The sequence below is a fragment of the Heliangelus exortis genome, chromosome 30 (assembly GCF_036169615.1).
Source record: "Heliangelus exortis chromosome 30, bHelExo1.hap1, whole genome shotgun sequence".
Lineage (NCBI taxonomy): Eukaryota > Metazoa > Chordata > Aves > Apodiformes > Trochilidae > Heliangelus > Heliangelus exortis.
The window spans coordinates 496,017-519,488 of NC_092451.1; the positions used below are offsets into that span (position 1 = coordinate 496,017).

The 23,472-nt window shown below is 45.7% G+C and overlaps 2 protein-coding genes across 8 annotated transcripts in view; both read left to right on the forward strand.

Moving 5' to 3' along the window:
* KAT6A (lysine acetyltransferase 6A) overlaps window positions 1-5,252 on the forward strand; it is a 29,867-nt gene extending 24,615 nt beyond the window's left edge. Inside the window, exons 17-18 of the mRNA XM_071729222.1 lie at window positions 485-800; window positions 2,000-5,252. Coding sequence (XP_071585323.1) covers window positions 485-800; window positions 2,000-4,584 — 2,901 coding nt within the window. The 3' untranslated portion in view covers window positions 4,585-5,252. The remainder of the gene's footprint in view (window positions 1-484; window positions 801-1,999) is intronic.
* Window positions 5,253-12,078: 6,826 nt separating this feature from the next.
* The window catches only part of ANK1 (ankyrin 1), a 56,331-nt gene continuing 44,937 nt past the window's right edge, over window positions 12,079-23,472 (forward strand). For 6 of the 7 annotated variants that reach the window (XM_071729072.1, XM_071729075.1, XM_071729073.1 and 3 more), the window contains exon 1: window positions 20,859-21,050. In XM_071729072.1, coding sequence (XP_071585173.1) covers window positions 20,874-21,050 — 177 coding nt within the window. In that variant the 5' untranslated portion in view covers window positions 20,859-20,873. Of the gene's footprint in view, window positions 12,787-20,858; window positions 21,051-23,472 lie in introns of those variants that run through there. The other variant, XM_071729074.1, reaches the window with a different exon arrangement.

Here is a 23,472-nt window from a genome sequence, read left to right on the forward strand (position 1 = left end):
TCTTGTCTCTGGCTGTATCATGCATCCTATTTTTGTTAGTCGATTGGTTCTTTCTGAAGGATTGTGCAATTCGTGAGGTAGGTATTAAGCATAAAGGTAGCATCTGCTTGTCCAGAGGGTACATTCTGTTGCTATTTTGTAGTGGTGTTTTTTGTCAATCACACGTGAGGGGTTTTCAGTTTGCCTTTTTTTTTTGTTCATTTTTTGGTTTTTGCTTTGACTTTCTGTTGTTTGCTGTTGTTGTTTGGTTTGTTGTTTTTTGTGGGTTTTGTTTGGGTTTCTTGAGTGTTTTTTGTGTGGGATTTTTTCATTTTGTTGTTGGGTTTTTTTGAGGGTTTTTTTTGTGTTGTGTTATTGTTTTGGTTTGAGGGGTTTTTGTGTTTTGTTTTTGTTTGTTCTGTGTGTGGGGTTTTGCGTTTTCTCTTCCTCAGTGTTTTATTTCTATAGCACATGATAAAATACATTCTCCCACCTTCCATTTCAGAAACCAATTCTTCATCGGAAGAGGCGAGTCCGCAAGCGTAAGCACCACAACAGCAGTGTTGTCACTGAAACAATCTCAGAGACCACAGAAGTGCTGGATGAACCATTTGAGGACTCAGACTCTGAACGACCAATGCCACGATTAGAACCTACATTTGAGATCGAGGAGGAGGAAGAGGAGGAGGAGGATGAAGAAGAGGAGAATGAACTTTTGCCAAGTGGATACTTTCGGCACTTAGCCCCACCAGACACACTCAGGCATAGATCCTCTTCTAAGAGGAAGTCCAAAGATGAGGAAGAGTCTGATGACACTAATGGTATGTTTGGTAGTATGCTGTTGGAAGTTTGATATAGATAGCATGTCAGTGAGTATCAGATGAGGTCTTTTATGAATTCCCAGAGATGCAACAATTCAGTCTCTTAAATTTGGTGTCTGATGAGGATTGGAGTTGGTTCTGATGGCTGTCAGGGCTACAGTGAGAGCAGATAGTGTGGTGATTTGAGGCCAGTGTTTAATAAGGGTTAGGCATCCTGGAAGACAGATTGTGTTCTGTGATGTAGAAAACAAATAAAGCTTGTTTCTCTGTATTCTACGAACTCTGTGAAACTTGATTAGTATTTTGTGGGGGAAGATGGAGCTCTGTAGCAGGGTGGGCTGTGTTATTTTTTTTTCCCAGTTCTGCTTGTAAGTTTTACTGTGCATATGACTACTCTAGGTATCTTCCATTCAGTCTTGCATGCACACTGATGTTTAACTAAGTGCAACTGAATGAGCACATATATCTGTTTCTCAGTACCCTAAAAAAATTTGCACCTGAAATCTTGTCACCAAATCATATTCTTTTATGTCAAATGCACATGGTGAAAAAAAAATAAAATAATAGAATCAGTCCCTTGAGGTTAGAAAGACCTCTTGAGGTCATCTTGTCCATCCTCACTGCTTGAGCAAAGCCACCAAGAGCCAGTTGCTCAGGACTGTGTCCAGATGGCTTTTGAGTATTTCTGAGGAGGGAAACTTCACAACCTCTCTGGGCAGCTTGTTCCAGAGTCCAGTCACAGTAAAGAAGAGTTTCCTGGTGTTCTTTACGTGCTCCCTTAAGATATTTGTATGCATTGGTAACATCTACCACTGAGCTTTTTTATCTCTAGTCCCAGCTCTCTCAGCCTTTTCTCGTCAGAGAGATGCTTCAGTCTCTTAGATACCTTAGTGGCCTTTTGCTGGTTTCTCTTCAGTAGCACCATGTCTGTCTTGTACTGGGAAACCCATTATTATTACATCGTTATAAGGGGATGAAAACAGCTCTTCTTGGGAAGTTCATAGCATGGAATCTATAATATTTTTTGAGGTGGTATAAAGGGCAGACCTTGATCCTTCTTGATACTCTTTGCAGTAAGTCTCTGAGCTAATGTTGATACATAAAGTTGATAAATAAAATGGAAATGCATGGGAAAGCTTCCGTGAATGCTCAGGTCGAACAAAAATGTTTGAACAGTATCTTTCCATTTGTGTTTTCAGGTAACCCAACTTTGAAACCGTTATCTATGCTGAGAAAATGTGAAGCAAAGGATTCTTCACTTGAGCCAGATACTTCTACACCCATGAAAAAGAAGAAGGGATGGCCAAAAGGGAAAAGCCGTAAACCAGTCCACTGGAAGAAAAGACCTGGTCGAAAACCAGGTTTTAAACTGAACCGGGAAAAGGTACCACCATCATCTCAAGATGATGGAATTGACACAGAGGTAGCTGGTTCAAAACCAGGGCGTAAACCCAAAGTTTCAGACAAAGAAGAAAGTGTCGAGCAGAAAGAAGAGCAACCTCTTACTGAGGAAAGGAAAGAGGAAGATGTGAATATGGAAGCAGACGAGGTAGGAGAGGGAGAAGAGGAAGATGTCGCCAGCAGTGAAGTAAGAGCAGTTTCTCCTGTGGACAGCAACAGCAGTCCAGCACCAGAGGTAAAAGAGCCTGAGATAGAAGAGGAGGTAGAGGAAAAGCCACGGGTTTTAGAAGAGCAAAGGCAGTCAGAAGAAGAACAGCAAGAACTAGACGAACCTGAGCATGACCACGAGGAAGAAGAAGTTACAGTCGTGAGAAATCAAAATGAAGATCATGATGCTGATGATGAAGATGATGGTCATCTGGATTCTGTGAAGAAAAAAGAATTGGAGGATCAGCCTGTTAGAGAAGGGGTGAAGGAGGAGCCTCAGGTGCAAGAATGTTTTTTAGAAACAAGTATACCAAGCAGTAGAGAAGATGCAAAAGAAAAAGATGAAGCAGAGGCAGACTCTGAGGAAGATCAGGCTTCCAATGAGACATCAGTGGCTTCAGAGCATGTCCCTGGGTCTGAAGATGATCATGAAGAAGAGCAAAGTAATAAAGAAGGGTTAATTGAATTAAAGGAAGAGGAGGAGATTCCTCATAGTGAACTAGATCTTGAAACTGTTCAAGCAGTCCAGTCCTTGACACAGGAGGAAAGCAATGAGCATGATGTAGCTTACCAGGACTGTGAAGAAACTCTCGCAGCGTGTCAGACTTTGCAGAGTTACACCCAGACTGAGGAGGATCCTCAGATCTCAATGGTTGAAGATTGCCAGGCCTCAGAACACAACAGTCCAATATCCTCTGTTCAGTCCCATCCCAGCCAGTCTGTACGTTCTGTGAGCAGCCCAAATGTGCCTGCTCTCGAGAGCAGTTACACCCAGATAAGCCCTGAACAAGGATCCCTGTCCGCACCCTCTATGCAGAACATGGAGACCAGCCCCATGATGGATGTGCCTTCAGTATCGGACCACTCTCAGCAGGTGGTGGATAGTGGCTTCAGTGACCTTGGCAGCATTGAGAGCACTACAGAGAATTATGAAAATCCCAGCAGCTATGACTCCACTATGGGAGGCAGCATTTGTGGAAATAACTCTTCTCAGAGCAGCTGTTCGTATGGAGGACTGTCCTCTTCCAGCAGCCTCACTCAGAACAGTTGTGTTGTCACTCAGCAAATGGCAAACATTGGCAGCAGTTGCAGCATGATGCAGCAAAACAGTGTCCAGCCTGCAGCAAACTGCAGTATCAAGTCACCTCAGAGTTGTGTGGTAGAAAGGCCTCCGAGTAACCAGCAACCAACAACACAGCCACAGCAGCAGCAGCCTCAGTCGCAGCAGCCACAGCCCCCACCTCCACCCCAGCAGCAGCCTCCACTGTCGCAGTGTAGCATGAACAACAGCTTCACCCCAGCACCTATGATTATGGAGATACCCGAATCTGGAAGCACTGGTAACATAAGTATCTATGAGAGGATTCCGGGGGACTTCGGTGCCGGGAGCTATTCCCAACCATCAGCCACCTTCAGTTTAGCCAAGCTGCAGCAGCTGACAAACACCATTATGGACCCTCATGCCATGCCTTATAGCCATTCTCCTGCCGTGACCTCCTATGCAACCAGCGTCTCTCTATCCAATACAGGACTGGCTCAGCTCGCTCCCTCTCACCCTTTAGCAGGGACACCACAAGCACAAGCCACTATGACACCCCCACCAAACCTGGCATCCACCACCATGAACCTCACGTCTCCCCTGCTGCAGTGCAACATGTCAGCCACCAACATCGGGATCCCGCACACGCAGCGGCTGCAGGGCCAGATGCCCGTCAAGGGCCACATCTCCATCCGCTCCAAGTCGGCCCCGCTGCCCTCTGCCACCGCCCACCAGCAGCAGCTCTACGGCCGCAGCCCGCCCGCCGTGGCCATGCAGGCCGGGCCCCGGGCACTGGCTGTCCAGAGGGGCATGAACATGGGAGTCAACCTTATGCCAACCACCCCCTACAACGTGAACTCCATGAATATGAACACCCTGAACGCCATGAACAGCTACAGGATGACGCAGCCGATGATGAACAGCAGTTACCATAGCAACCCTGCCTACATGAACCAGACAGCACAGTATCCTATGCAGATGCAGATGGGAATGATGGGGAGCCAGGCCTATACCCAGCAGCCTATGCAGCCAAATCCTCATGGAAACATGATGTACACTGGCCCCTCCCATCACAGCTACATGAACGCTGCTGGGGTGCCCAAGCAGTCTCTCAATGGACCATACATGAGAAGATGAGCAAGATGAACTTGCATCCTAAAAACTGAAATATATATAAATAAAGGAATCTTTTATACTGACGAACCAGAGAAAATGGACCTTTTTCCAGTTAAATATTGCTGTAGAATTAGAGGGATTTTCTTTGGTTTATTTTATTTTTTAGGAAGCCTGGTCTTTATTTTTTTAATTTCTATTTTGTTTTGTTTTGTTTTTGTTTTCTTCACAATCCTGAAACATTTTACAGCTAAAATCATTTACAGATGTTTTTTAGAGGGGAAAACATGCACAAAATCTTTTCATAATTTAAAAAGAGCCTTACTTTGCTGATAATGTGGACAGAATATGTGTACCAGTGAAACCATCTTTCTAAATTTTTTTTTTCAAATGTATGTCCTTCTCCCTCCCTTGTGCCCCTCTGTATGCAGTTTCTAGTGCTGCAGTCATGTAAAATGTTTGACATCTCAAAGAGTAACAACCCTTCCCTCTAAACCCCACCTGGTATTTCCTACTTCTAGCAGGAGGCACTTATTGCGGGACTTGGAAGGGGACACAGAGGATAAATGAAGCTCTTTATTTCTGCAAGTCAGGAAAAATTTTTAATCTTTAATTTTCCCTGACACCGCTCACCCTCAGTAAAATTTGGAGTTACGTGTAAACAATAAACTGTTCACATTGGTGTTTTTGTAGATGAGTTAATTGAAATTGTATGTTTCATGCTGAAAATATATTGTAACTTTAAAGTGATCCCATTCACCACCTGGACATGCATGTGCACACAGATGTGCATGCATGCACATGTTCTGTCACTGAACTACTGGAAGCATCTCAAGAGAACTATTTGCCTCCTTTATGCATTCACAAGGAGGACAGGGTGGTTAATGGCCCGTTAGGACAAGAGAATTGTTGTAGGCTCTTCTGTTGAACTGCTAGTCAGCTGCAGCTCTGAGGCTGCAAGCTCTGCTCTAGCACGTACTTTGAAATGCTGACAGTCTTGGTTCTGAGCCCTGGGGTCAGGCTGAGCTCAAAAGCAGCTGTTTCCAGTGGTCTGCCTCTCCATTGCTGTCCTTGGGTGATCTTGGAAGATCAAGTGTATGTTCAAAGCGACTTGGTGAGAGCCCTGTGGTGTCCTTGTCACTCTTCCATTCCTGATGTGGGTCAGGAGGTTGCTGAATGTGCCACTCTCTGGGGGAGTCGGTGGTGTTTTCCCTGATTCTCCCACTGTGCTCGAGACCCATGTTATAGGAACAGCCACACTTTTGACCTAGTGTGGGAAAAGAAGGGAATCGGCCTGTTTTACAGGAGTGAAACAGACCAAAGACCACAGTAGGATTCAGGAGGCAGGATTTTGCTGTGTATTACTGCATAATCCAATTCACATTATTTTTGGCTATGCTGCTGGCATGTCACCCAATACAAAAAGGGACACCCTTTAATGTAAAGTTCTTTTTTTATTGTATATGAAGTAGAAATACAGACACATTAATAAGACTAATTTCTTTTGTGTTTAAACCAAAAGAATCTAAAAGAAAGTTGGGGTTTCTTCAGATGCACTAAAAAAGACTTTCCTCCAGTAACTGCTAACCATAAAAGGCAGAATTCAAAGGACTTCCACTTTTATTTCTGTTTAGTTTTGAGCATGTACAAGGCTGTGTAGGACCCCATTTCTCTGTATATACTATTCCAGTTCCAAATAACCCATGTAGAAAGCGCACTGTGCTGCCCTCTCCTTCCTAGATCTTCAGCTGTGTCACTGCTTCCTGGTTGCTGGGTGGGGTGGGTTGGGGGGTGGGTGGGGGTCTGAGACAGGAGGAGAAGCTGTTGAAATGAGGGCCGTGAATTTAGTTTGTTTGCCGTTACGTTTGGTTTGGTTTTGTATGTTTTTTTTATCAATTGGGCAGCTCCCTTTTCCACAAGCCTTTGTGACTGTAGAACTATTGTAGAAAAAAAAAAAATGTTCTTTTCTATATATAAAAAGAAATTATCCAACGCAGTAATATTGGTACCTACCATTTTTTCACTTCTGTTTAAAAAAAAAATGTATTTTTAGCAAGATAACTTGGGTAATCTTCTAAAAGAAATTAAAAAAAAAAATCTCACTGTTAGTGACTTTGATGCCTTTTAAAAATAAGAGCTTTTTCATTTCATTCCATCTTTAAAATTTTTTATCTTTGTTGTAGAATATTAAAAACTATTTTAAGAAAGATAAAAATTCTCTTTAAAGAGATCTCTAGAGTGTGTGAATAGGAGCTCCAGATGCCTCTAAAAGCCGCATGTACAAATGAAGCTGAATCTATTCCTGTCTGTTTATATTTGCTTTTCCTGTTTTGTAACCTCTTTGTACTTTGTTCATGGTGACTTGTAAGCTAAGGGGAAGGGGTGCCTAGATGCCTTTGTAACTCTCCATGTCATACGCTCCTGGCTGGATGGTCTCCCTTCCTCTCCTTGTATGTAATATCACTTTTTTTTCCCCTTTCTAGCAAGTACTTTCAAAAGAACTCTGTACATTTTAACATAAAAAATAAATTATGTTGAGCCATTTTGGATGTCAGTTGTGCATGTGGATTTTTTTTTCTTCCGTATGAGCAGTGAACCATGTCCCTGACCCTCAGTCCTGGGAATAGGGTTCCCTGTTGGCCTTTTCATCTGGAAGAGAAGAATTTACTTGCAAGATAAGATCTCTGTCTATGTTAATTTTCATATGCAGTTTCTAATTGCAAAAAAAAAAAAAAAAAGATTACACAAATGCAAAGAAAAAACAGAACTTTGAAAGCTTCTCCAGAAATCATCACCTTTAAATTAATCTCTGCAAGGGCTGTCCAAAGCTTAAGCAAAGCCTTTTGGCTTTTTTGTTTTGGTTTGGTTTGGTTTTGGTTTTGGTTTTGTTTTTTGTTTTTTGTTTTTTTTTTTTTTTTTGGTTTTTTTTTTTTTTGTTTTTTTTGGGGGTTTTTTTTGGGTTTTTTTTTGTTGTTGTTTTTTTCAGATTCTACTTGTACAATCACTTGGGAGTTTTGACTTGTACACTTCAAAAATTGCAACGTGTGTTTGAAGCTCCACACCCCCACCCCGCTCCGGCCCCCCCCCGGCTCCACTTGCACTCTTATAATTAGCACTTTAATTAGAGAAAACTGGAAATTTTAACTAGCAAGATTTACCCTGCAGCCTCAGTGCAGAACTGGAGCGGTCCCCAGCTCTGCGCTGCTCTCCCGCACGCTCTGTCCCTGTGCGGTTCTTTGCAGGATCCCAGCTCTCATAACGCTAGATGGAAGCAAAGTTCTGGTGCTTCGCTGGGTGATTTTTGCCAGGGTTTTCTGGAGCAATAACCAGGAGCTCGGCCTCCTTTGGCAGCCGGGCCCGTTTTCCTGGACCCTGACGCTGAGCATGCTGAGCCTGGCACTGGGAAGGGAGCGTGGGGAGGGGCCAAGCGGTAGCAGGAACCTTGAAGGCTTTTTTCCACAGATCTGTCACAAATAGGTCTTCAAGTAAGAAAACTGTGTTTGTGTATCGTGGTAAATAAATGAAAAGTACCATAAGAACGAGGAGAATTAAATTTTATGCACTTTTGTAACTCCAGTCTTTGCCAAGCTGGAAGGTAAGTTTATGTAAGCTGAGGATGATGCTGCATATTCCTTAAAGCTTGGACTTGCTTTGCTGAATTTTATGATCAAACATGTCAAGATACAGACAGAAATTAATTGTACAAGGGCGCCCTGGGTGATTTGTTCATTTATGCTCAACATTTTTTAGGTTATTGAGGCATGAAGGCAAGAGACAGGGTGACCTGTGATTAAAGTTTTCACTAATCACTAGTGAATTGCAGTGAGTCCCCCAGCAGTGTCAAATGGATCTCTAGATAAGCATCCTGTGCATGTCTGTGTTACCACTTCCCTGTAGTCAGTGCTGGAGTTAAGTCTGAATTAACCATTCTGTGGCAGAAAACTGCTCAGTCGTTCACAGCTTGCTTTTCATCTTTTAAAGTTGTTTGTTCAAGGAAACTTTCACACTGTCCAGTTGCAAAGTTACAAGGCAGTGGATGCCACCCCCACAGTGCCCTATTTTTTCCATATTCAAAGGTGAGATCATCATCAGTGAGATAAGAAAATGCTAAAAAGAACAGAACCATCTTAATTAGGTTCCCAAGTCAGGGAGGGAGCTCCTTGCTGAGCTCCCATCTCTGCAGTTAGAGAGGAATGCAGATAGACTGAGGCAAACCAAGTTTACAGCAGCCAAGGTGGGGCCTGCAGCATTTTTTATCTTCACAGCTTGTCTGACAGAATAATTTACCTAAAAATAGCTACCTGAAGTTGAGCTTTGAATGTAAATTCTTTTTTGCCCCTAACACAGAAGATCTCAGCAACTACACCAAATATTGATCAGCACCTAAACAGGGCAGGACTCCAGGTACATGTTTAATCTCTTGAAACAGCTGCAATACCCCAGGAATTTGTTCCCGTGCTTCCTTCCTTATCAAGAGGCTCTGTTCTGGGGACAGCTCTGTATGTAGAATTGGCACATAATGACCTTGTTCATTTTGTGTGATTATTTTCCTGAGGGTTCTCCTGTCACTATTTATTTGTTCTCTCTTGCCAAGTACTTTACCCTGTGAACTCTTTGGAATAGGGACTCTGTTTTCAATGATGTTTGTCTTCGTGTCACATGGGAGAATCCCAGTCTGTGGCTGAGATACCAGAGAGTTGTCATAGTGCAAATAATCTGTTTTCAAGGAAAAAATGCTAAATATGGTGCTCTGTGCAAAAAAAAAAAATTTTTTTTTAAAAAAAAGGCTTTTGAAAAGGTACTTTTTTACTAGGATGTTGGCTTGTATACACACATGGTACCTTCTTTCAGCTAAGAGACAAAGTCTGTTTACTGAAATTCTGTCATACTCTGTCATCCTCATTTTTTATCCAATAAGAACAAGCAGCAACAAGATAGGACAACAACCACTGTTCCAGGTATTTCCCAAACAACATCTACAAAGAAGAGAAAAATCACTCTTGGACAGAAAAATTATGTGGTGATTTAAGTAAAATTACTACCTAGTACATTCCCTCTTGTCCTGCCCTGAGTCCTTGCTGAAACAGCAGGAGTGGTGAAGAAGACTGGCTTTGTTTGGGTACAGCAGATCTCTTGGGTCCCTTTCTACCAAGGAGACATCTGCAGCACATAAAAGCTTGATAGCAATGAGAGGACATGAGCTGCATGACTCAGAACACCAGGAGGGGAAACCTTTGCACAGGACAAGCTGTGTGCATGGCAGGGATCACTGATGTCAGGTAACTGCGACTTTTAAATCAGGCTGTCAAAAATCAAGATGGACATTTCAAAACAACCATCTCTGACTCCAAAGACCATTTAGTATGCATGCCACTGCCCCTCGTGTTGGAGAGCTAAATATAACTGTAAATGCCAGCAGCAAAGGTTGTTCCAGGACAATAGCTCTGGACCTATAATTTGATAGGGGTGAAATAATCCCTGGTATGAGGGGAAAGGGAAAAGGGTGCCATGTAGGAAGAATTGAATTGTCACTGGACAGCAGATTTCCTGAACCAAGGCTTCCCTCCATTCTGCTTGGAGAAGCTATTCTCCAGAGCAGCAGGCTCAAGTTTCTTTGTTTTCTGATAAAAATCTGAGGTCTGAAGTAGGCAAGACTGCAGTTGCTTTAGGAGTATCCTTGTCCTCTTTTGGTTTGTGTTAGTGAGCATGCTCTTGAGACCAAAGCAAATGACAGAATTTGGTCTTCAGAAAGTGATCAGAACTGCCAGGACATACACAGCAAGGGCTCAGCAAGTGATGGTTGAATGACTGGGGACAAAAGAACACTGAAAAACCAGTGTCTTTAGAGGCCATTGGAGACACCCTTTGATCAGGGCTGGGATGGCTGGATAGCTTTTCACCTTGTGGGCTCTATATAGCCCATGTGTTTCAGATTTCCTCTGCAATCATTAAGGGATTGAAGCCAATTTTTAAGAACTTATGTTCCAATTTCAGAAGCAAGGGCTTTTGAGAACTGTATGAAAAATATGTAGCCTCTGATAAACCTAGGAGAGACAAGAAAGTCCCAGCATCTTCCCTGTCCTCTCTGACCCCATCTCCCTTTCCTGACTGCAGCTTTCTGCAGTCAGTGACAAATTTGGTGCATCCACAAAGAAACAGAGAGATGGTTCGGGGTGCAAAGTCAAACATAAAGAATCAAGGCGTTCTCAGCATATTATAGTTAATTGTGACAACTGTTTTGAATCCTGTGTGCCTATTGTTGACCACAGGTCTTTTTTTGTGTGTGTTTGGCCTTGGCCTCACTTGGCCTGCGAAGTTCTCCTGTGGAAGGGGTGCACTCAGGGTGAGTAGTACAGCTGTGCTCCTGGCAGCTCCTCTATTTAATTATGTAATTTTTTTTTTCTTTCATGGATGTTCATAGGACGTTGCTATACAAAGATGTGCAGCTGTATCTAGACTTCAGTGTAGTATTTATCCATGTGGGTACAGCACACAGAACTAAAGCTGTCTTTGGACAAGCCTTGTAAAATTTTATCGTTTCCTATTCTTCTTATTTTGTTAGGATTTCTCTATATTCTCAGTCATCATATTCTTCAAAACCTATGTAATATGCCAGTCTTTTTCCTGGTTTTAGCACTCGCCTTTGTCTGTGGGTGAAGCAACAAAACTGGAGGAACTTCAAAGGGAACAGAAATGAAGGAAAACTGACTTGAACAGAGACCTATAGCTTCTGTACAATGAAGTCCACATCTCAGCTTCTTGCTAGCCTAAATAACCTGTAAGTGATTGTCAAGCAATTGCTGAGAAATGGAATTAACCCCTGCTTCTCCATCTTCTGACACAAAAGGGACCTTCTCTGTCTCGAACTGGTGGGACTGTGCCAGAAAAGGCAGTGTTGGGCAGGGCTTCCAGCCTGGGCAGATAATTTTCCCAGTGGTCTGCCCATGGTTTTGCACACAGGGCACAGTTTTTCTGAGGGGGAGGAATTGAGCTGATCAAGGCAGTGCTGCTCAGAAGTGTCTGAACAGCAAAGCACCCCTTGCTGCAGGTCCAGCATGCAGTTTGTGCCTTCAGAAGGCAGCTGCAGGTGAAATGTGTGGGGGTGTGTGGGGAAGGGGTGGCAGACTCTCCAGGAGCCTTGTCTGGGGATTCTCAGAGAGGACATGGGTGGGCAGGAGCTGCTGGCCCTGGTTTCCTGCTCTGCTGCTGTGCAGACAACAAGCAGATCGAGCCCTTGGTTTCTGTCTCTCATTCACAGCCAGGATCCCTCCCCTTGCTGCTCACTCAGTGGAGAAATGCAAGGAGGAGAGGATGCTGTTAAGCTGCACTTTGCTCCAGTACCTGGCACATCCTTTGCAGTACCGTCTGTTTTCTGAGCAGAGATGCTGCCTGCCTCCTAGCCATGCAGCGGCTCCCTGCTGCTCCCCTTGAAAGGAGCTGGAATCATCACCTAGAGAGTGAGCGAGTGATGCGGCTGCTGCAAGGAGAGTGACTGAGAGGAAGAGAATCGGAGAGACTGGAATATGTGCCTGCCTCAGCAGCACTGCAGTGGTGAAGCCACTGACTGACTACCTGCAGGTTACGGTTCTTCATGCACTGCTGCAGAGAACCCAGAATTCGGGATGAAATGCATCAGCTTCCTTTTCCACTGCTTCTCCATTGTCATCATGCATTAATAGCTGAGAGCTATTTTGCTTCCTGTGGCTGACTGCTTGCATCTCTTCTTGTACTGCAGGAGAGGCAGTGAGGGAGAGAGCACAGCACAAGCCTGGTGTCCTGTCCCACAAGTAGGGTTCTGCATGATGTGCCAGTGCAGCCAGGGGCTGCTGCAATGGTGCACAGAACCTCTGGAACACTTGGATTTAGAATTATTAATGCTTTTTAAAGGTGTCCCAGACTACATCTAGTAACTAGCTGGAGATATCAGCTGCCCTTTGGGGCTTGCTGACTGCTTTCTATTTTCCTCTCATTACTGGTTTCACACTCATCTGGGTCGGCAGCGTTCGAGCTAGAGGAGGGGACTTTCTTGGCCAGGAACTGAAGGGTGCTGTGTGGAACGTGCAGGTGAGACCTCTGGAGGGAACTGCAGTCTGACCAGCCATGGCTCAAGCAGCTAAGCAACTGAAGAAAATCAAAGATATTGAGGCTCAGGCTCTGCAGGAGCAGAAGGAGAAGGAGGAATCCAATCGCAAGCGCAGGAACCGATCTCGGGACCGAAAAAAAAAGGTCAGTGTCAGTGGGGCAAGCAGCCCTATATCCAGATGCCTGTGCTGGTGGCAGTGAGTGCTGTTTGTGTTCTGGGGTGGGGGATGGGGGTAGGGGCTCAGTAGAGATGGCAGTCCCAAATCTATGTGCAATCCGTACAAGAAACAGCCTGGCAAACTGGACAACTTTTGGGGCCAGGAACGTGCTGTTTACCCTGACAGCTCAGGGAGAGAGGGTATAAAACAGCCTGGTGAAGGGAGAAGGGAACTGAGGGGTTTCTCAAGGCAGCTGAAGAGACTCACTCAGCACAGCGACAGATTTTATTTCTAAGATAAAACTGTTAGCTTCCAGCTTCACGCCGTTTCCCTGAGTTGCTCTGTGTCTGCAGAGCAAAGGGGCAAGAGACACACGCACCTCCCCCCCCCTTTTTTTTATAGTGCAGGAGCTGTTTTGCTCCATGCCCTGCTTGATCTCTGCCAGGACACTGAACCAGGGTACAGCAGGACCACCAGCAGAGAACACAGTTCTGTGAAGGAAACAGTGAGCTCTGCTGCTGCTCAGGGCAGGTGGCATCTGTGAGTGGGACTCAGATCAGCCCCCCCCCAGCAAAGGCATCTTGCTGTCAGCAGGTGAATGAGGGGTCAGGAGCTTGCTGTCTGGTGTCCTTCCCCTCTCCTGACACTGACACTGATGGACACTTAGGTCCATCAGCTGTTTCAAACCACAGCTCCTCTCAGGAAAGTCACTGACAGGATTTTTTTCTTGCGGTCAGCTTCCTGCAGGAGCAGGCACATTGCTAAGGGAGCTCTGCTGCCCCTTGAAGACCTCTTGAACTGAATGTTCTTAGAGCAGGGTATGAGGGTATATGTGCTACGCATCAACATGGAGTGGCACTGAAGAGAGAGGTGAAACCAAGGGTACTCAAGGATATATGTGAGAGGAGGCTGCAATACAGGGATGTCCTAGGTGGGTTTCTCCTCTGCCTTTAACTTGGGCTTGGATAGTCCCATGTGCCACCTATGAGCAAGAACCTCACAGAAGAGCTCTGCTGCATGGAGCATCTCAACAGCTGCTCTCTGAGAGTCCTGAGAATGGTCTTGCTGAGGTCCTGGGACCAGGCACTGCTAAGCAGCCTGCAAGCTTTGGTCCTGCCACACTGCGGGACCTCTGCTGGGTCAGGCTGTCTGGAATACAGGCTGTACAGGCCTGTATTCCTAGATTTCATTCATCCCTGGTTCTTGTGAAGGCTCACCCCATCAGCCTTTCAGAAAGCCATCCTCTTTCTTTTTGCCCCCTGCTTTCCAGAAGCACAGTGTACGTGTGTCTTGGTGAAGGCTGAGAGGTCTAAAGGCACCTGCAAAGTGTTTGAATTTCCTCAAGTGGAAGGTACTCGAGTGGGTACCTTCTCTCCAGTTCCTTGTGGAAGACCTGAGTTGTACGTGCTGCCAAAAGACCATGGTGGAAGTGATGGAGCTGGAGAAGCACCACTGCACACACCCTGCTGCCCCGGGATGGGACTGACCTTAAACAAGCCTTTTGTAGGGCACTCCTGGGATTGTTACAGCACAGGGAGCACTGAACAATGTCTCCTTGCAGAAATCAGCAGGGCTCTGGCATGCCAAGGGGGAGGTGATCTCCAGCCATCTCTTCCTGTGGTCAGGGCAGTGTTCCAGTTCACCCTTCTGGTCCCCAAGGGGTACCAAAGCAGGGTGTAAGAATGTTTTTTTTTTCTCTTCTTAATGCCAGGCCATCTAACCAGGGGAGCCCAGGAGGGGTCTGTGCCTGCAGGGCAGCAGGAACTGGGTATGGGGCTCTGGACTGTTGCCTTCTCCAGGGATGGCTGCCTGCAGGCTTCTCCCTGCAGGGCTGCTTCTGCTCCAGGCTGATAGAGCAGCTTGTCTCTCACATTGCCAGAGGGCTGTGAAGGGATTCTAGTGTGAGGAACCACTAAACTGGGAGATTTTGCTGCTGGTCAGCCCTCTGTCCTACACCTGCTTGCAAAGGTCGTGTTCCCCATGGTGTGTTGTACCAAGGTGGGGCCAAACTGAGGGCTACAGGGATGTGTTGGAGTTTCTCATTCTGTTTTGCTGCAGCAGTTATAGGGGTGTAGCCTGTGTCAGCCTCGGTGTCTATAAAACCCTTTGAGCCTGCATGAGACTCGTGTTTTGTTTCTGCAAAAGGCCCCTCTTTTGAAGGCTCCTGACACTGGAATCGACTGGAACCACTGCTGTGTCACTGGATTCTTCTGCTCTGCCTGTGCCTGGTTGTTGTCTCTTGCTTCATGTACAGATGTTGTGTCTTTTGGGCAGAATCTGTTGATTTGCTCTGTACAGTGGAGCATATCAGTGTCTTATGACTGAGCCCACCATGTACTGCTGCAATGCAAGGAAGTAGAGGCATGACCTAGGAGCCAATGCTAGCACTGGTGTGAAGCAGTGGCCATGGCCAGAAGGAAAGGACAGTCCGTGCAAGCTGACATTGTGCCTTGAGGCTCCAGAGCTTTGTATCCTTAAACATTCCCAGTCACTTCTTTGTGGTTGCATGTGTCCCATGAACTTCACTGTTCAATCCTGCAAGAACCTTGTGTCCTGTGATACCTGGAAGCAGTGAGTTCTGTTGTTTAATTCTGTGCTGTCCTAAACCCTTCTCCTTGGACCATGACTGTATTTGTTTCTTTTTAGTTTTCATGGCGATTTCTTGACTTTTGTATTAAGTGCATGTCAGAGACCCTGACTGACCTTGGACCGGCCATTTCCGTGCTGCGTGCCTCTTGTTTGTCTCTCAGCACAGGGACAGTCCAGGTGTAAAACCCTGTCACTTCTCTAGTATCCCCTGCCCCCAGACTTTGTAAATCAGATGATGAGAGATAATCTTTCATTTGACAGAGTCCACACCAAGGATTTAGGGAAAGGTAGCTTGTCACTTACCCTTGCTCTCTGTGCAGCCCAGCCATAGTTGTGTTTTGGGCTGTCCATCAAACAGGCAGACACATCCTGAAGAATTCTCCTTCTCCGTGGGCTCTGCAGCATGGCTGGAGGTTGCCTCAGAGAGAAGGACCCCAGTGAGAAAGTTTTCAAAAGTCCTGTCCATTCCCACGTTTAATGCCAGTGCTGAACTGTGGGGAACTACCATGATTAGCTGCTGGCTTTTCAGGGTGCCCTGCAGACAGGCAGGAATGACAGAGCAGCCTGTGAGCAAAGGAGGGTGTGAAGTGAGTTACAGAAGTTCACTGCCAGTAGAAAACTTGCCAAGCATCTTCTGGGTTGGCTTCTTGCTCTTCCTGTTGCAGTATCCCAGCTTCAAACCTCTGTGTATTTTGGTCAAAGGGCAAGATCAGAGAGAAGCAGAGCCCCAGTCAGAGCTGCTGCTGGGCTGCATGTGGGGTCTTCTGCTTTGTCCAGCTGCACTGACAGGCAGGAGGTGTCAGGGAGCAGCAATATCTGTGCTTCGGATGCAGCTATCTCACCTTTTTTTTTTCAGTTCTGGGAGATAGTGATGGTCAAGAATGTTTCCTTTCACTGCAGGTGTGCTGTGGTCAGGCTGCCTTGAGAGGCAGGAAGCCCTCACTTGGAAGTCATGCAGAGCACTGAAAAGATACAAAAAATTCTTCTTCTACAGAATTAGTGGGAAGCAGCTCAATCATTTTGAGAATGTGGTGTCCTGACACAACTTCTGAGGCAGGTCCACAGCTTGTTATGTGAACTGTTTCTGAGTCCTTTTTTATCTGTTTGTGGCTTGCTGTAATGGTTGTTAAAGGTTATTGAAGGTAGAAAATGATCCAAATCCATTTCCAGGAACTCTGGAAGCATTAGCAGACCACAACAAACGGGTTGTCAGAAAGGGCTCAAAGTGTCCAACCCCCAGACTGGGGCCCAAAGTATTTGGCTCACCCTTTGTTTCAAATGTGCATCTGTAAGCAGCTTGCAGCTGTACCAAGTGCCCCCAAGATCACAGAATCACAGAATCAGCCAGGTTGGAAGGGACCTCAGAGCTCATCAAGTCCAACCCTTGATCCACTTCCCCCATGGTTCCCAGCCCATGGCACTGAGTGCCACATCAGTCTCTTCTTAAAAACCTTCAGGTTTGGATGGAGAATCCACCCTCTCCCTGGGGGTGTCCGAGCACCCTCTCTGTAAGGGTTTTTTCCCTAATATCTAACCTAAACCTCCCCTGGCAGAGCTTAAGACCATGCCCTCTTGTCTTACTGATAGCTACTTGGGAGAAGATAACAACCCCCACTGGCTACAACCTCCTTTCAGGGAGTTGTAGAGAAGATATGGTGCTAGTGCCTTACAACCAAACCAGCTTTGATTGAGGCTAATAAATAAAAAATAAATAAATAAATAAATAAATAATAATAATAATAATAGTAATAAAGCAACAAACAACAAAAACTTTTAATGAAAATATTTTTTGCTGTTGTAATATATATTCTGGTACCAAATTCAGTCAAATACCTGAAAGCAGGATAAGCAAAATACCTTTCAAGCAGGAAAAGGGTCAGAAACCTTCAGCTAAGGAGTAAGAAGAAGCAGACACCTGCTGTGCTCCTCAGCAGGCAAGTTGGCTTGAGGGATTTATGGAACAGGAAGCTCAAAGCTTTAAAACATACATGGTAAGAGTGCTATGCAGCAAACAAGACCAATAGCACTTCAGTAACAGCAACAATAATGTCCAAAGACCTCCACAAGTGCACATGTGAGAGCACGTGCAGACTGTATGCAGCATAACTCTGGCTGCTGGATTAAACAACAATCTAACCAAAGGCTCAGAAGGAAATTCCTGTAAGTGCTATCAATGCTTAAATGATAAATTATTAGTATGAAAGACGTAATAAAGTGCAGCCTTCTCAGTACACTCAGAGTAAGTTTGCTTGGGCATCCAAAGAATATGAGGAAAAGGCTGCCTGAACTTCCTTCTTTATTTTTTTTCCTTCTTTATTGGTGGGGGTGATGAGAAACCAAGTGTTTTTCTCTTTCCATTCCTGTCTAGTTTCTTTGTCTTGCAAGAGTCCAAGGGTAAGACAATCTCTTGTTACGAATTTGTAGAGCATCTCTCTCAATGCAGTCTTGAATGGTAAAAGCAAATTATTCCTAATAAGAAACTGCATAAACCTCCATGTCTTTTCTGGTTGTCTGTTTCCTGGAATTACCACACAGAGCAGTTTGAGGGTTCATGGCTCTCCACAGTACAGGCTGGCACCCTGTGCTTGGTGCAGTTTCTTCTGCATGCTGCAGCAGGAAATATTTAGTGCTCACTGTTCCCCACTGAAACACATCCTGGCAGGAGAGACTGGGAGGGTGCTTGAGAGAAGGGAGAGACACAGTTGTGAGAGAGGGTTTCAAATAGGTGGGAAAGAGAGAGAGAAGTGTTTCTGTTTGGCTGGAGCTGTGGCAGAGAAAGCTCTTCCCCAGATACAACGAAATAATGGGGAAGTGCAAAGGGAGCACAGAAGCTGAATGACTCCCTTTGTATTCTCAAGCACAGATAAGGAGTATGGGAACATAATCAGATAATATCAGTGGTCAGAAAAAACTCCAAGCTGAGGTGTGTGAGGTGAGTTAAGAGTGGGTGTAGATCCTGGATGGGCAACTATCATAAGACTCAGGCAATGTAGAAGATGCTATGTATTGCATGTAAGAAATTTTTCATGCTTAGGAATCTAGACAAAGGTGGGAAGTAGAACAAATCAAGTAGAGTTTGGAACAACAGCCACAAGCTCAATCAGACAGAGAAGCAATTACAGATAATTCCTTTGTAAGGCAATCAAACACGGTCACGCCGGGTGACCACACTTGTGCTTGTTGAGTGACAAAGAAAAGAGCTCACTCACCTGCTCTTCACTGATGAGCTGAATCAGGGTGGAACTTCAGTCCAAGCTCAGGATCCCTGAGATGGAAAATCCAGACACCTCTGTCAGAATTATGCAATAAGCACATGAGGAACTGGGGTGAGAAATCGCTGCTGGAGCGCTGCCAAGGAGAAGCCACTGGGGCTATTCTCTCTGCTTGCTTGCCATCCTTTCAAAGGGCTGTCACTAAGCAGCAGCCCTCAGCTTGTGCTGGATTTAGAGGGGCTGCAGAGAGGAGAGTGATGGACAGAAGAAGGGAAAAGGATTTCAGCAGACCTGGGCTGCAGATGTCTCAGAACATCCCAAGGGTCACTGGACTTCTGAGCCCTGGTGTGAACTGTTCCCATGGATCTCTGGCCTCCTACAGCAGCTGGACTGGGCTAGCTGGATTCTTGTATTCAGTGGCCTCAGTCCTCCAGGGCTTCAGTGGCTTCTGGGAGCTGTGTTAGTATCTAACCTGCAAGATGGGGCTCACCAGCAAGAAAAAAGACCATGTCAGCTGCAGAGTCTCAGAACACAAAGCTGCTTTGTCTCCTTTCTCTGCCTGCTCCTAGAGCAGCAGCTCCAACTGCAACTTTTGTTGTCTTCCACTGCACTTTCCTCAGCCAAAACTCTCTGCATTGCAAAAACAAGCACCTTCCCTGAGAAGTTAATCAGTGTGTGGTGTGGCACAGCTCTGAAGAAGCCACCTTTAGCACTGGGAGTTCAGCACTGAAGTGAAGTGAAGCCATGAGGACTCTGGCTGCTCCTGCCAGGCTTCAGACATTGGCAACAGGACTGGGTGTCTGGACTCCAGTAATTGCTGTCTGAGGCAATTTTCCTGTGAAAGATTTGCTATCTTCTGCCTAGAATGTGATGCTACTGTGCAGTGGCAGGGAGAAGGGGCATGAGACATCAGGATACCCAGAGCCTTTGGGACTCAAGAAAGGTTTAGCTTTTAGCATTCTTAATGTAACCAGAGGGTCAGTGTAGACAAAGAATTAAACTGTCTGACCAGGAATGGCCTCAGTCTTTAGCTATCTAGATGTTATATAACCTTTCAAAAGGATTTTGCACCTAACAATCTTCTTTTTTTCTGTGGACTGTGTCTCCTAGGTTCAAAGCAGGAGTACAGCTGGGAAGGTGTTTTCTATGCACAACTGATAGCAAATTGGGTAAAAGCACAGGGTCCTGTACAGGTGATCCAGTGCACTGAGGGATCGAGCTATTGGGGGGGGTGTTTGCACCCCACCTCTGCCCAGCGTGCCACAGCTGAACTGATAACCCTAACCCTAACCCTGTGTCCCTCCAAACTCTGTCAAAGTTGTTGGGGAAGCAAGTTGCACTAACTCTGGGGGAGGGTTACATCAGCTGGCTGCACTGTCAGGAGATTGAGACCTCTGATTCATCGAAGCCTAATAAATATTTATCTCTTGCTTTAGGCTGGGTTGGGAAGCACAGGGGGGGTGTGGTGGTGACTTCCTCTGATGCTGTTTATCTGCCCTGCCACTGGGGTCCTGTACAATTGGAAATGCTGTCACAAACTGAAAAAGCAGCAGTGCTGCTCTGCATTGTGCTGCTCTGCCCTCTGAGGCTCTACAGGAGGGCATTTTGCTCACAATCCACGAAGGTTTCCACTGCATCTCTCTCTCTGTCTCTCTGGTATAGAGTCAGCAGGAAGAAGAGAGTGTTTCAAACTTACTTTTGACTAAACTCTGTCTGATTTCACTCACTGCTGCTCCCAGTCACCCTCCAGCATTTTTCTAATAGGTTGCAATGCAGGATGCACTGGTTATAATGGGAGCATTTGTACTCCCCGCATTTGTATTTTCTTTTCAGTGTTTGCATTAAGCAGGGGGGAGGAATGGCAAAGGACAGTGCATGACATATTTGTGTGCAGGAAGGAAAATGGCAATGCAGACATTATACTGATCTCTATGTTCCCTCACAGTAGGGACCTCCTGGCTTAGCTTGATTTGTTGCAATGGGCACAGACCAAGAGATCTCTCAGATGGCCCAATTAGAAAAATCAGAACATTTGTATGGTAGCAGTTCCTCTCTGGTGTTTACTTTTTTCTTCTTTCGTTATCTGCCTTTCCCTTTGCAGGATGTGGTGCCAAGAGAACCTGATCTCTCAGATAGTGTGAGATAATACATAATGAACAGTGTTTGACTTGGGAAGGCCAGTAAATAGTTGTCCACAAATCCTGAAGTCAGTTGTGAGTGAAGAACAGCTCGTACAGCACTTGGCCAGCACGGCATTTCAGAGGCTGCACCCATGTCCTTTCCTGACATTTCCAGTCAGGAGGGAAAGGCAGCACCGTGGAGGGAGGGGGAGAGCAGAACATCAGCATCTGGATGTGAGGGCAGCCAGGTCAGAGCAGACGGGAGGAGGCACCAAGGGGAAGCTGGTGCCACTCTGCACCGCTGCTCTGCAGGCTCATTAATTATTCAGGTAATAATGGCATCGATGTGTGCTTGGTGAGCCCACCAGTTATGAGGGTGCTGGAATGAGAAACTCCAGGGTACTGGATTGAGCAACATTTGAAACCTCATAGCATTTAGAGGTCTGCTTCAGGGGTGAATTCTTTCAAGCTGTGCCCCATCCTCCATGCGTGGTCCCTGGGCTGGGCAGTTGCTGCATGCAGGGAGCGAGTCCTGTCTAGAGCCAGAGTCTGCAGGGAGGGACAGTGCCCTTTGTGACAGCCCTGGCTGTGGGGCTCACTTTGTTCACAGTAGGAATTGACTGTAGGGTGCTGAAGGCTGAGGTACAGCAAGCTACACCTGAGCTCAAAGGAAAGCAGCTTTACTGAGTGCTAAAATTAGAAGTTTAGTCTGAATTATGCTAATTTGTTTTAATTGTCTAAGTATGTCAAGGTTCTTCAGAAATATGTCCTATCTGTGCTGGTCTGGAAAGGTGCAGCATTACTGGGGGTGTGATGGAAGGATGGATCAAGGATTGCAGAGGTTTCTGGGTTCCCTGCCCTACTTGAATCCCTCTAGCAGTCCTCACCTCCAGGTCTGAAAATGCCATGAGGTAGATTCTGAAAATGTTAGCCCTGGATCCAGCCTTGTTAAAATGTCAGATGAGTAAAGAGCAGAATCCTGGGGAACTGCTCAATATGGCAGAAACATCTGAAAATTCAGATTTCCTTTCACAGCTGAACTGTGTTACGTTTTGAGCCACAACACTGCAAACAGCAGCAAAAGCTCCTTTCCAATTTGCAAACCAGATTTTGCTGACTGGGTGAAACACTAAGCCAGAGCCATACATTTCTGTGTAGGGGATGCAAATGTAGGGGACAATGTTAAATCTGCGGCTTCAGAATGTTGCAGCCTCAGTGAAAATCCACATCAGAAACAAAGCAGCAGGTATTCACAGGAGTGTCTGGGGAGGCAGAGGGAGAGAATGCAGCAGCAGGAGAGCGTTTAGAAAACAGGCAAGGTTTCTATATTTATACAAAGATGAGGAAAGGAGAGCATGTGCGTGCGCATGTGTTTGTGTGTGTGTGTGTCCAGGTCTCTGAGAAGACTTCTGTTAAAGCAGAAAGGTAAAAAGCTGCAGCACAACAAACAGAGGTGAAGGCTGTGGGCCTTCACAGCACTGAGGGGACAGGACTTTTTCCAGGTCTTGTAGGGTGCATTCATCTGCAGATGTTGTACCTTGTAAAGATGAAACTCAGAGAATGGAGTGCTGAAATCCTTCACAGAGTACAAACTGTATTAGATTTTTAACTAATCTGATGGGCTCTGCAAAGGAATAATAAATATTTTCACCTTTTTACAGTATCATTTGTCCAGAAAACTAAGGTTTCCAGATACTTTGCAGGAAATGCAGTGTATTCAGAGTCCATTTAGTTCTGTCATCATGCCATGCCTGGAGTAGGGGAGCACTGTGTCTTTCCCAGGACTTGCTGATTGCAGCACAAAACAAAAATAAGATAAATGCTATGAGAATGTGCTGTTTTGGTGGGTGAGAGAGACAGGTGTGGGGTGAGCTAAGGACAGTTTCATCTTTATCAGTGTGCTTCCTGACCTGCACAGAGCATCTCTGAACATGGGAATGATACTGCCCCGTTCTGTGGGTGCCCCCACGAGGTCTGTGCAGGTATCTGACAGCAAAGACACTGACCTATGAGTGTGACTGCTCCATCCACATCTCCTTCCAGTTCTCTCCTATGTCATATGGTGCTTTCATGGACCTTGAGGCAGTACAGATGCCTGGCATCCTAATGTACAGGATGGGATGTACTCTGAAGGTCTGTCATATGCTTTAAGGGATACACCAGGAAAGAGAAGAGGGCAGTGTCTGTGCTGTCACCTCACAGGGACTCAGCTGTCTGCTCAGCTCCTGAGTGTCTGAACCAGCCTGTGGTCACTCAGGATCTCAGAACTTTGCCTCGGGTGAGTGTTGTGGGAAATGCTGTACTTGGCTTTACAAGCATTTGAGCCTCCCATCTCCAAACAAGCTGCTATGAAACACGTGTTCTTCTTGAGTACTTGTGCAGCTTGCTCTCCTTCCTCTGTCCCCAGCTGCAGCCACTGCCTCTCAGACCTGAGCTGTGTCCTGGCATGCAAATGCTCCTGTGCTTGGGGAAACAACTTCTGAGCAGTAGATGTTTGTTTCTTCCATATCTCAGCTCTAAGTTGCCATTTACAGGTTGTGAACAGCACTGAGAGACCTTAGAATCTCTTGTGGAAATACAGTGAGGGTCCTGGGAAATTTCATAAACCATATACCATCCATTTGCTAACTCCTCTGCCCTATCTGCCTTCTGGTTGAAGTGCTGGTGAGGTCCTTGTGGTGAGGTTGTCATGCTGTTTCCTGGAGGTTTGCTGCATGTCTGGTCTCTCTGACTTAGAAGTTTGAAAAGAGA